Below are 11755 nucleotides of genomic sequence, written 5' to 3'. Positions count from 1 at the left end.
GACACACAAGTTAGGAATCAAAGTACCTCCATTTGACAAGGATGACTACAACAAATGGAAGATGAAGATGTTGCTGTACATCAGAGTTGCTAATCCCATGTTCATTGGGATTCTGGAAAATGGTCCGTTTGTGCCTATGAAGATTATTCCTGAATCTGTTGAAAATGGTGTTCGTATTCCACAGAAGTCTGTTCCCAAAGAGAAAAGTGAATACACTGACACTGATAAGGAGTATATTGCACATGACCATAATCTGCAACTTATAATTGTTGAATCAATGACCAAAACAATGACACATCTGATACTAAGTCTGAAAACTTCAAAGCAGATGTGGGACACTATTGAGGCATTGATGGAGGGATCTGAAGAAGTCAGGGAAAATAGATACGATATGCTGATTGCCAGATATGAAGCATTAAAGAGATAAATTATTCATAAACTAAATATTTGTATGATAAATTATTATATTACACTTGCAATTAAAGAGATAAATTTATGTGTATACACATTATAATAGATTAGAATGTACCTTTGTTGATTACTTCAATTTATACTCTTGTTCCAAAGCTTCTTATGGCTTAAATGTTTTTAGCAATAATGAAATTGTTTTAGCATAATCTAATTTATTATTGTATTGGATGAATTAGAGAGGAACGGAAAAAAACATGTTCGTGTTAAAATTAATAATGTCCGACCTCAATTTATAGAGGTTGATTGAATATCTCTAATATGAATATATGTTTAATTTAGGAAAATATTGAATTATCAAAAGTAATTTATATTTAAAATATATACCCCATCCCAAAGTCTTGGGAGATCAAATATTATAGTTTAAAACTTCCATCTAATAATTTTGAATAGATTCAAAAGATTTCAAAACATTAGAAAAATAGAGTTTACCGATTTTACAATTTGAAAATATCTTTCAACAATTTCGAAACTGAAAAAGGTAGTTTAAAATTTTTCTTCCCAATACTGAAAAAGACAATTTTCAAATTTTCTTTGAATATATTCAAAATTGAAAAAGATAATTATATTTTTTATATTTATAATTTGAAAATTTCAGAAAATTATGAAAATAGAAGGAGCTATCCGAGATGCGTCAATGGCACGCTCCTCCCTTTTCCTTTATATTGGTATATTGAAATTGATATCTACTAAAATTTACGTTCAATCTACAAATATGCTGAATGAGTCAATCTTTACCCATAAACTTGACAAACATGACAAAGTCACTCTTAAGATTTATTAATTTAATTAAATATAATAATCTTAAATTACTTAATAATTATAACATCAAAGCAGTCATTTACAGCTCGTCTCTCTTTCCATACATAGTTGTTTACATACTTTATACAATTTTTTTTGCCAAATTGATCAGGCAATCCGGTTAAAAAACAAATAAATGAGCTAAATAATTAGCCGCATTGTTTCTAGATTACTTAACTAACTGAATATAAATATTCTGGAAATTAAAAATGAAGATAATGGTTTTCCGAGGAATCCAACTAACATCTCTCTTGAAAACAGTAACTTCATAATTGACCCTCACAATAATTTCATGGATTGTACAAAGTTCAGAGGAGACCACATGTGATTTTTATTACTCTCAAAACGCACCCCATGGATTGTACAAAGTTCAGAGGAAACCACATGTGATTTTTATTACTCTCCAAACGCACCCCAGCTATATACCTGCCGGACACCAGCTATAGACCTATAGACCTATCGAAAGTCTTGTTGATGCAAGATTTCCAGATCTCTTAGTACACTGTAAAATTTATTTTCAACACGGCCAATGCATTGCACAAAGCGAGACACTCAAACATATAAACAATAACTCAAACAGAAGGAAACGAAATAATCCAGATGGATTTTTCGTGTTTTGTGGAACAAAATTCAATTTTATTAAAGAAGAAACAAATTAAAAAAGATTTTTACTGATAGAAAAAAAAAAGAGGTGTTGTATAGATGGAGAAGGTGTGATTAGGAATTGAGATCGGAATAAAAGAGAGTATTGAGATGGAAAAAAGAGGGATAGACATGAAGGTACAGATGAAGATGGGTAGAAGACGCGGACAAAAAGATGAACTTGATTAGGGTTAGAGGGAGATAGACTACTCTGGTGCAATATGATTTTTTTATCCGGTTTACATTTTAGTCCAATCATTATCCGTTAATTCTCAGGGACGATTCGGAAAACAATAAAAAAAATAAGAATTGTACAGTTGAAGATATATTATAATAAAATGAAATAAATAACCGGTGAGCAAAAAATAAGCGTGCAAATCAGGCGACACATGTAAATCGAAAAAAATCGTACATGGATGCTATATATTTGCACGAGTAATGCAAAAAAAAACCTAATTTCATTAGGCACACCCCCATCTCTATCTCTAATATCGCGTTCCGTTTGCGCTGCCCCTCTTTCGAGATCCTGTTTGTTCGTTCCCTTTTCTAGGGTTTCCAAATCTCAAACATTTATAAAGATACAGATCTGTGAATTAGTGGTTATAATATTAATAAATCGGCGATGGATTACTCGGAGAAGGAGCTTGAAGAGAAGCTTCGAGTAGCTGGAGAGAGGCTCGCGCAGCTGCCCACTCGAGTCGATGTGCTTCTCCCTCTTCTCGATGTGAGCCCTAGCTTCTCTCTCTCTCGATTAAATTTGTTTTCTTTTTATCTTTTTATCTGTATGTGTTTGGGTGCAATTGAAGTTTTCCTGTGTTTGTATCTGTATGCGTCTGTGTGATATGGCTTTTATGGTGTTTTCATCTACGCATCAATGTGTAATTCAAGTCTTGTTCTGTTTATATGTGGATGATGTATACGTTTCTATGAAATTTCAATTTGTTGTGCTTGATTATATGCCGTAATCTGTTTGTGGTGCCAGGGTACTTCAATTATTTGTAGTTCTCTGTGTGTGTGAACTTCTGTTCTTCTTATGTGTGTAAATGATTATATATATGTGTGTGTGTGTGTTTGTGTGTACAGAATTTTGGTTGATAGTGGTTTCTTTATACCTTGATATATGGTGCGTGTACTGCAGAGTTTCGTACGTATTTCTATTTTGAACTTGCTGTGTTATTACCACAAGATTTTGGTTCTTTTAATTGCCTTTTTAGGTTTTTGGATTATGTATTTGTCGTATATGTGTGTTTGTGTATACGCACGTGCAGAAGTGCTTGTATATCTTGTTTTCATTTCCGCTGTTATTTGGCTTCTCATATATTATTGTCATTTATTGTGCTTTATAATTTTTTGTCGAAGAACATTATAGATGAGTTAATTTGGGAGTTATGACATTTTCACACTTAATATTTATTTTATAAGCTGTAATATAATGACACGTGCCTGTTGCTGATATATGTATACTCACACAGTTTCAATATTTAAAAATACAGAGTTTTAATGTGTTTATATCATCATTAAGGTAATTCGGAGGTACGATGTATATGTACTTGATTCTTAAATACAAGAACTTTGTCAAGCTGAAATAGCTTCTCTTTGCATAAACCCTATTTGCTCCTCCCCTGCCTTGGTTCGACTGCCTACTCAAGGGTGGTTGTTTGCCCTTTCTACTTGATGAACTTTTCGAATGGGCAAAAAATTCTTGCCGTAAATTCAATTCCTTCTCCATTCCTTTTTTTCCTTGACTGCCATGACACTAGATGGGGAGGTAATAGCAGTTCCCTGCACGATAACTGTGTAAATTTTCTTTTTGATGCACAGTTTGGAGCTTTATGCAGTGTTCCTTTGTTGTCTGACCAGTTTATCTACCTATTCATACCTAATTGGTTTATTGGATGTAAATTCTGTTTTGATATGTTTATGATCACAATAATGTTAATGCTTTGATCTCTTTCTCTCTCTCTCTATATATATGTGTGTGTGTGTGTGTGTGTGTTTGTATATATTTATATATATATGTATGTATATATATAGATAGATTGGCTAGTGCATTTACCTAATACTTAATACCACTATGTTGTTTCTTTTAGGAAGTTGAGGATCTTCTAGCAAAGGTGGAGCAGTCACCTTCACAATCGATACAAAATGCATATTCTCAGTCCATGAAAGCATTGCTGGCCGAACAACTTCTAAGGCATGCAAATGTTGATGTACAAGTTGCCGTTGCGTCCTGCATCAGTGAGATTACTAGAATCACTGCACCTGAAGCACCATACACTGACGATCAGATGAAAGTAAAAACAAATTGATATCTATTTTTATGATTCTATATTCATTACTTTTTCAGTTTCCTAATTCATAGCCTTTTTATTTGAGTTGTGCAGGAAGTATTTCAGCTGATTGTATCATCATTTGTGGATCTGTCCGACATGTCTAGCAGATCGTATAACAAGCGTGCATCTATTCTTGAAACTGTTGCCAAGGTCAGGTCATGTGTTGTAATGTTAGATCTTGAATGTGAAGAGCTAATTACCGAGATGTTTCAGCACTTTCTAAGCTCGATAAGGTAACTGCATTTATTTCGATCCCCTGCTGAATTTTAAAGAAGGCACGATGATCATTTAAATACACATTACTCTCTTCCCCTCTCCCTATTTTTATTTACTTCTGTATTAGCTCTTATAGGAATTGGTATAATCTGTTACTTTGGTAAATGTATGAGCTGCGTACATTATTTCACCAAATATTTTCAGTATCATACATAGTTTTCTGGTCTACACAGTTGTCCTTGGAATAAGTCTTATGATCTTGGTTGAGGAACCATAGCCAAAAGTATCATATTCCACTTATTATTCTTAAAGCTTTTTTTTTTTGTATACCATAGCAGTAATTTTTTATATGATTGGATCTATGGGTTTTAAGCTATTGTTGTAGCCCCTTGGTTTTTGTATATTAATAAGCCCCCACCTAATACTGATATAGCTTTTTGTGCTCGTGTTGACATAAATTCCTGATGCCAATTTACACAAATAAAAGGTGCTTCTGTATTTTAGCAAATCATCCTATGATGACATTGTTTTCCTTATACAGCAATTTATGAATTCCTTTGATGGTTTTTTCCAGAGATGAGCATCCAGAAAAAATTTTGACATCCATGGAAACAATAATGACTCTTGTACTGGAGGAAAGCGAAGATGTCTCACTGGAGCTTTTAACACCCATACTCGAAAGTTTAAAAAGGAATGATGAGGTTAGATACTATTTGATGTATGTTCTGTTTTTTGGGAAAGTTTGCAAATTATCTACGGAACCTTTAGAGCAATTTGCTCCATGACGTGTCAGACATTGCAGCACCTCCAAGTTTCACATAATTTTGCTATTTTTGTTAAAAAATCTTTTCATAAATTCGGGAGAAGAACTTAGGCTGAAATAAATCAGTCAAAATGTTAAAGTTCAAACAATTACACCCAAATACGGGTAAGAGACACCCTCAAATTTGGTCACATATACTTAAAAATGAGCGGGGTTTTAAATTCTAATTGAAGAGGTGATAAAATTGCAGTCATTGGTCGATGGTGTTGCAAACTGAAACAGCATGCAAAATATTGCACTGGGTAGCAAGTATCATGTTACAATCTGTTATATTTCTTCATATCCATGTATTTCTAGTGGTCATTGCTAATTATCATATATGTCTTTCGTAGGAAATTCCAACTGCTGCTCGGAAATTGGGGGAGCGTGTGTTTGAGAAGTGCGCAGCGAAACTTAAACCTTATATCAGGAAAGCTGTGAAGTCTTTGGGATTCTCTTTGGATAGCTACAGTGAAATTGTTGCTACAGTTTGCAATGGTTCCAATGGTGAGGTTGACCACAAAGATGGAAATGTTTCTTCTCTGGAGCATTTGGTATGGCATTATCTGCACTTTATGTTTTCTTTTAAATCCATAATTGCTTAATCTGAGTTTACACTTCACCAGTGTATTTCAGTATTCTTGTCATTTGTTTTTATATATTAATATTCTGTGAATTGTATGGCTAACTATAGTAGTCTTTTCTGACAGGGAGATATATTTAAACATCTGAAAACACACTTCTTATATTTTGGGCTCGATAAATGGATTTTATTATATCCCTTCTTTATGTTTTGGGTGGATGTTGTGTGTGTGTGTGTGTTGGGGGAGGTGCGGGTGGTGGCGCCATCTGTAGCTCTTTCTGTACATTTTCCATTTTGTGTGTGGGCTGATAAGATTAATTCGACATACCTGAATGATTAAGCTCCGGGAATTTACTCAAAACTTATCCTTGATGATTATGTTATTTTTTGCTTTCCATCACTGCCACTCTCTGTATGTACATATGTACTTTCAGACCTAAATCTGAATGTCACTTTCTAAATTTTTCTTTCAGGCTGGTGAGACCAATTTAAATACATCTTTTGTTGAGGCAGCCCAGGTTAATTATTTTCTTTTCAATCATGGACACTGGTTTCTTTATTATTGCTTTAAGCAGATCAATTTCATCGAATTTTCTCTTTTATTCAGGATGCAGAAGAACCTGTAACAGAAGAGCCTTGTATGGAAGATGTTCCTCTCGAGGTGCAGAAATCTTTGAAGTCGCTGAGTAATGAAATGACTGAGACCGGCGATGAAGAGATGTCTAATGCTTCCGATCCCCTAAAAAAGACTGATGAGGGTAATATCAGTAACAAGTCTTTGGATGTTGATACAAGCAGAGTTGACACAGATGATATTGATACTACAAAAGCGGGCAAAGTTGATTTGAAGCAAGTAAAAACTGCCAAGAGAAGAGGGAGAAAACCTCGCAACACGAAACCCTCCAATTCTTCACCTATAGAAAGTGATAAAGAAGCTGAGGTTACATGTCAGAAGGTAAGTGACAAAGGATCTGAGGAATTGCCAGACGTTGCAAAAGATGTCCCTACTCCGGTTGAGAAGAATGCACTTGTTGATGCAGAGGCAGCTGGAGAAAAAGAACAGGTTCCATTTTCTTCGAAAGAAATATCGGAAAATGAAGGTAATGTTTCTCCTGTGTCCCCAAACAGGAGTGTTCTTGATGAAAGTCCTAAGAAGGCTGGTTTGTCAAGTAAGGAAGAAAATTTGGCTCAAGAAGATACTTTAATGAAATCTGCTCCTGGAATGAGTGGGAAAGAAATTAGTCCAGAAAGCCACTCTGATAAGAAGAAATTAAATTCAGCTCTTGAAGATTCACCATCAGTGGATAGTGCTCACACTGAAGCAGCTGATATTGACAATGGTCAGGAAGTTGAGCTCCCAAATCGCTCTGAAAAGATGCCAGAATGCCTTGCTGAAGAACATGAATTATCTAAAGATCCATGTTCGGCAACTGTTGTAGCAGCAGATGGGGGCAGTGATCCGGACATCAAACCACAAAAGCTTTCTAGGAATAAGAAAGGGGGTAAAGGAGATGAACCTTCTGAAGTTCTTGATTCAACAAAGGTATCTGCTGGAAGTACAGATTCAGAAAACAAAGTGCATAACCAGTCTGGAAACAAACTGGAGAACTTGGCTGAAGAAGACGAACCTCTGGAATCTCTTTCACCAAAGGTAGATGACAAGATTAGTGAATCTGAAGAAAAGCCACAGAAGCGGTCAGGGAAGAAAGCTGCCCGTACGAAGAAAACTACTCGCATTTCAAAGAGGAAGATGCCAGGTAGAAAAGGTACTTCCAAAATCGAGACAGAGGATAGCAGTGATGACGAGGCAGAACAGCAAAAACAGTCTGTTGAGGAGGATAGCAGTGAATCGGAGACGAAGCCGTTAGTCTCAGCAGGTAAGGAGTCAACACGAAGGCACAGGGGAAAGAATTCAGGTAAGGGTGATTCGTCAGAGGCAAAGGTGCCCATTAAGAAGCAAGATACAGTTAAAGAGAGCGAGCCGGAGACAGATAGTGATGGAAGTGACTTAAAAGTGAAGCCAGTGGTGCAATCTGGTAAGGGGAAAAGAAGCAGACATAGGGGAAGACCTCTAAGAAGTTTAGCCAAGGGTGGGGTGGCAGGGTCGAAGATGTCTAGTGAGAAGGCTGACACAACCAACAAGGATGAAGATTCATCTAAAAAAAATTCCGAAAGGCGTGCACAAGTGAAGAATACAAAGGAGAGAGTTTTATTGAACCCCCAGGCTAATAAGGAAGATGAAGTATGGTATCTAAATTTCATGTTTGGTTTTATGTGTAAGTTGCCGATTGTGCTCTAAACTGTTTCTGGAATATGCAGGATATTAATATTTCTCCGCGTTCCACCTCAAAACTAGTCAAAGATGATGATCAATCTGAAGATGCTAAAGGAAATGCGAAGAGGAAGCGTACACCGGCCAGAGAAAAGGTCTTGGTACCTCTTATAATTCTATATTCAAATCTTTTTTTTTTTTTTGAGTGTCCTATAGACGATAATTGAGTCGACATTACCGTGGTGGTTGTTAAAGATGCTTTTCTAAAATTATTTGAATCTCGTCTGGGTTTCATTCAGGTTCCTGGAGATATCGAGTATGGTATGAATCTAGTTGGTGCTAAAATTAAAGTGTGGTGGCCGGATGACAAACAGTAAGTAATTTATTCATGTAAAAATTGGATCAACCAAAACATCATGCTAAATTTGAATTTCCTTTCCTTCTCAGCCAAAGTATCACTCCATTTGATTTTGATATATATTTTATTTAAACGTCACCCATTAACTTATTTAGTCCCTCCATTCCGCTTTTCTCGTCCCCCCGTCAAAATCAACCTTCTATACAATTATACTCTCTTTGTCGCTCTCATTTCTTTACAGTTTTTTTTTTGCATTGCTCGGCACGCATTTTAATGCGCATATAAAACATAGTTTCATTACTTATTTTCGAAAATTTTCTTTTTTGTATAAAAATTTAAACATTAAAAATTTATTTAGAAAAAAAAAAACCAAAATAATTTGTCAAACTATATTTTACGAGAGCATTAAAATGTGTGCCGAGCCCTTGTCCGCCAATGTAAAGAATTGAGTGGGACGGAGGGAGTAATAAATAAGGTATATGTTATCGAAATTTTGACTTGTTTTTTATAAAAACAAACATGTTTAACATATAATTTACCTTATTAAGTTAATGTGTACAAGCTTTTTGGGACAAAGAAAATAGGTAATAGGGACTACCGGACTAGGAATAAAAGGAATGGAGGGAGTAAATGCAAGAGTTTCTGGATTTTAGTATGCTATAAAACTAGCCTTATGATAATTTTTTAAGCAAATATATAATAACACAGCCTTATTACATACACCTTTTGTTATTTGGAATGCAAATGAATTTGATGAGCGATAGTTTCTGGAAAATGCATCTATGTAGAATATTGGCTTTCTGGATTGGTTTTTGAATTTTTTTGGGTCTTTATTCTGTATTTTAGTGTGTAGAGGTTGGATTAACGTATTCTGGATATACCAGGTGAAAAGCTTTTGTCTTACCCATTTTTTTGCCCCACAGATACTATGAAGGCATTATAGAATCATTTGATCGTGCGAAGAAGAAACATAAGGTAAGAGTCAGTCTTGCTGTTCTTAAGCAATTTTGAAATTTCTATTAATTGTGTGCGCTTAGCTGTTTTCTTTGTTTTCATCAGTGCTTTTGGACTCGATGGGTCTGTAACTTGTTCTTTCTATTTTTTATGTGAATTAAAATTAAAATAAAATTTTGAAATAGGTATCGTATACTGATGGTGATGAAGAGGTGTTACATCTACAGAAGGAGAGATGGGAACTTGTGGATGATGATACTATGCAGGTTAGTTGTTGCTGTATGTTGCACAAGCTTCATTTTGTTTATTTCTATGCTGCATAAAATTTAACAAGTGGAATGCTACACGGCAGGAGGACGCAAATGAAGATTCCAGTCCTGATTCTTCTACCAAATCGTAAGTGTTAAGCTTTTATAATTTGAATCTTTATCTTTAAGCAGGTGTTCAGTAAACTGAGTGCTTCAAATGTAATCTATAGGTCCTATATACATTGTGAAGTGTAATTACGAGCAGGTCCCTTTCAATTTTTTTTAATATAAAATGCATGGTGCTTGATCTTAGCTTGTAAAAACACACCTTTATTAGGGAAACATTAATTTGAAACAGAGGAGTTTTTGCTTTTGACCTCTTCAACATAGAATGACTTGTGAGGAAAGGTAATGGTCTTATCCTGTATTTGAAGTTTGCAACTGGTTGAAAAAAGTGTTTGGTAGACATGTAACAATTTAAATTCATTAAAGTTACAAATGGCCAAGAGGGGGATAGGTAAGCAAGGAAGTTCCTAGACAAGTATGCCATTATATACTTACTAGGAATTTGATATTCCTGGTTGATTACATGTTAACTACCACTAAGTTGAGCTTTGCACCAGGAAGATCCTCAATATTGGGTAGGTTTTTCTGTTCCTACTTTGTAGGGATGTGTTTGCGGATGTATATTTGTCCTCGTGATTATAGTTATCTACTTATCTTTCTTATTATTGAATGATGTGTTCTCTTACTAGACGTAGTAGGAAGAAAGCTAAAGCAAATGCTGTGCAGTCATTAAAGCTGAAACAGAAGGATGTATCACCTAGAAGGTTTGTTATAATATAAGGATTAGTTTTGGCCTTTTGGGCAAGGTATCTGCTTTTGGCTACTATTTGGCTGTGTTTTGAGTATGTAATTTTGTTGGTCAGTGGCAGAGGTGGAGCTGCTGCTTCAAGCAAATCGAAAGGCGCTGCTAGTAAATCTGGTGGGAAAGTTGATAGCAAATTAAAAGATAAGAAATCAAAGGTTACAGGTAAATCGGAGGACAATTCAGAAAGTGAAGATTTATCTGTTGATGACGTGCCAGGAGCAGCCAGAAAATCCAAAGATGACGATGCCAATATGCCTAGGATCAAACAGAAGTCCAAGATTGAAAGTCCGAGGACTGTAACCAAGGCGAAGGCTAAATCACCCCAAACTGGCAACACATTAAATGGCACTGGGAAGGGTAAATCTGGTTTGCTTAAGGTGAAAGACTCTGGCAAAACACCAGAGGTGAAGTCGACAGACACATCAAAGTCTAAAAAAAGTAGCGGAAAGAGTGGGAAAAAACGGCGAAGGGGGTATTAAGGCTGTTGCTGTTCCAGCTACTTCATCACTAGTTTTTGCCATGCTGCAGGCATTTCAAAGAGGGGCTGGTAGGTCTCTGCAGTTGTCTGCATGCCTAATACATGTATTTGGTATTGATATGTGCTGTGACTGACTTATAAGTCGTAGTTCGGCTTGGTTATTATCAGCTATCCGGTTTATAGATGTAGGAGTAGGATAGTCTGGTATATTTTCATCTAAGTCAAATATCTTGTTGTAGGAAGAGTTTTAGGCCAGCTCTAGCTAAGCACTTAAATTTACTGTTCTGTTTTTCTTTTTTAAACCTGGAAGGATTTACTTGTCGTCTGACGGTTGGTTGCCCTCAGCATGCTTGGTCATTTCCTTGCATTGGAGTTCTTGGTTAGATCATTTACTTGTGCACATTGTGTGGTGTTGCAGCCTCTAGGTGAACATATTTTGTGGTGTTTGGGGTGGGTGAGTTGAATTATTACTATTCTGGGGGTAAATAATATGTTTTGCATGCATCCCTTGTCTGCTATTATCAATTTAAACTAAAATTCATTCTTTTTGCTATCCTATGTACCCATCTTCGTTGTGGTCGTCATAGAAAAATCTCAATTTAATTTTTAAAAACTTTTTACTCGATTTTGTTTTCTATGAACAATATCTTTGTTATACTCCGTCCCTTGATCTCGTTACATAATATACCCAGATTATTGGAGTAAGAGATTAGCACCAAATTGTCATAC

At 35.6% G+C, this 11755-nt stretch overlaps 1 protein-coding gene across 2 annotated transcripts; it reads left to right on the top strand.

The window, feature by feature from the left end:
• The first annotated feature begins 2267 nt into the window (after positions 1–2267).
• Positions 2268–11426, top strand: LOC108225705 (sister chromatid cohesion protein PDS5 homolog C). Of its 2 annotated transcripts, none has more exons than XM_017400636.2 (14): positions 2268–2635; positions 4002–4205; positions 4296–4477; positions 5035–5161; positions 5616–5816; positions 6319–6363; positions 6453–8087; positions 8165–8272; positions 8417–8490; positions 9399–9450; positions 9615–9695; positions 9782–9825; positions 10433–10507; positions 10607–11426. In XM_017400636.2, exons 1-14 carry the CDS (start codon positions 2534–2536, stop codon positions 11025–11027), a joined length of 3351 nt encoding a protein of 1116 aa, XP_017256125.2. In that variant the 5' UTR covers positions 2268–2533; the 3' UTR covers positions 11028–11426. The 2 variants fall into 2 exon arrangements, with proteins under 2 accessions (XP_017256125.2, XP_063935978.1); XM_064079908.1 differs by having other exon boundaries at positions 2366–2635; positions 10613–11426.
• Positions 11427–11755: the final 329 nt, after the last annotated feature.

Source organism: Daucus carota, chromosome 6, assembly GCF_001625215.2.
Source record: "Daucus carota subsp. sativus chromosome 6, DH1 v3.0, whole genome shotgun sequence".
Lineage (NCBI taxonomy): Eukaryota > Viridiplantae > Streptophyta > Magnoliopsida > Apiales > Apiaceae > Daucus > Daucus carota.
This window is presented reverse-complemented; position numbering and strand designations above follow the sequence as displayed.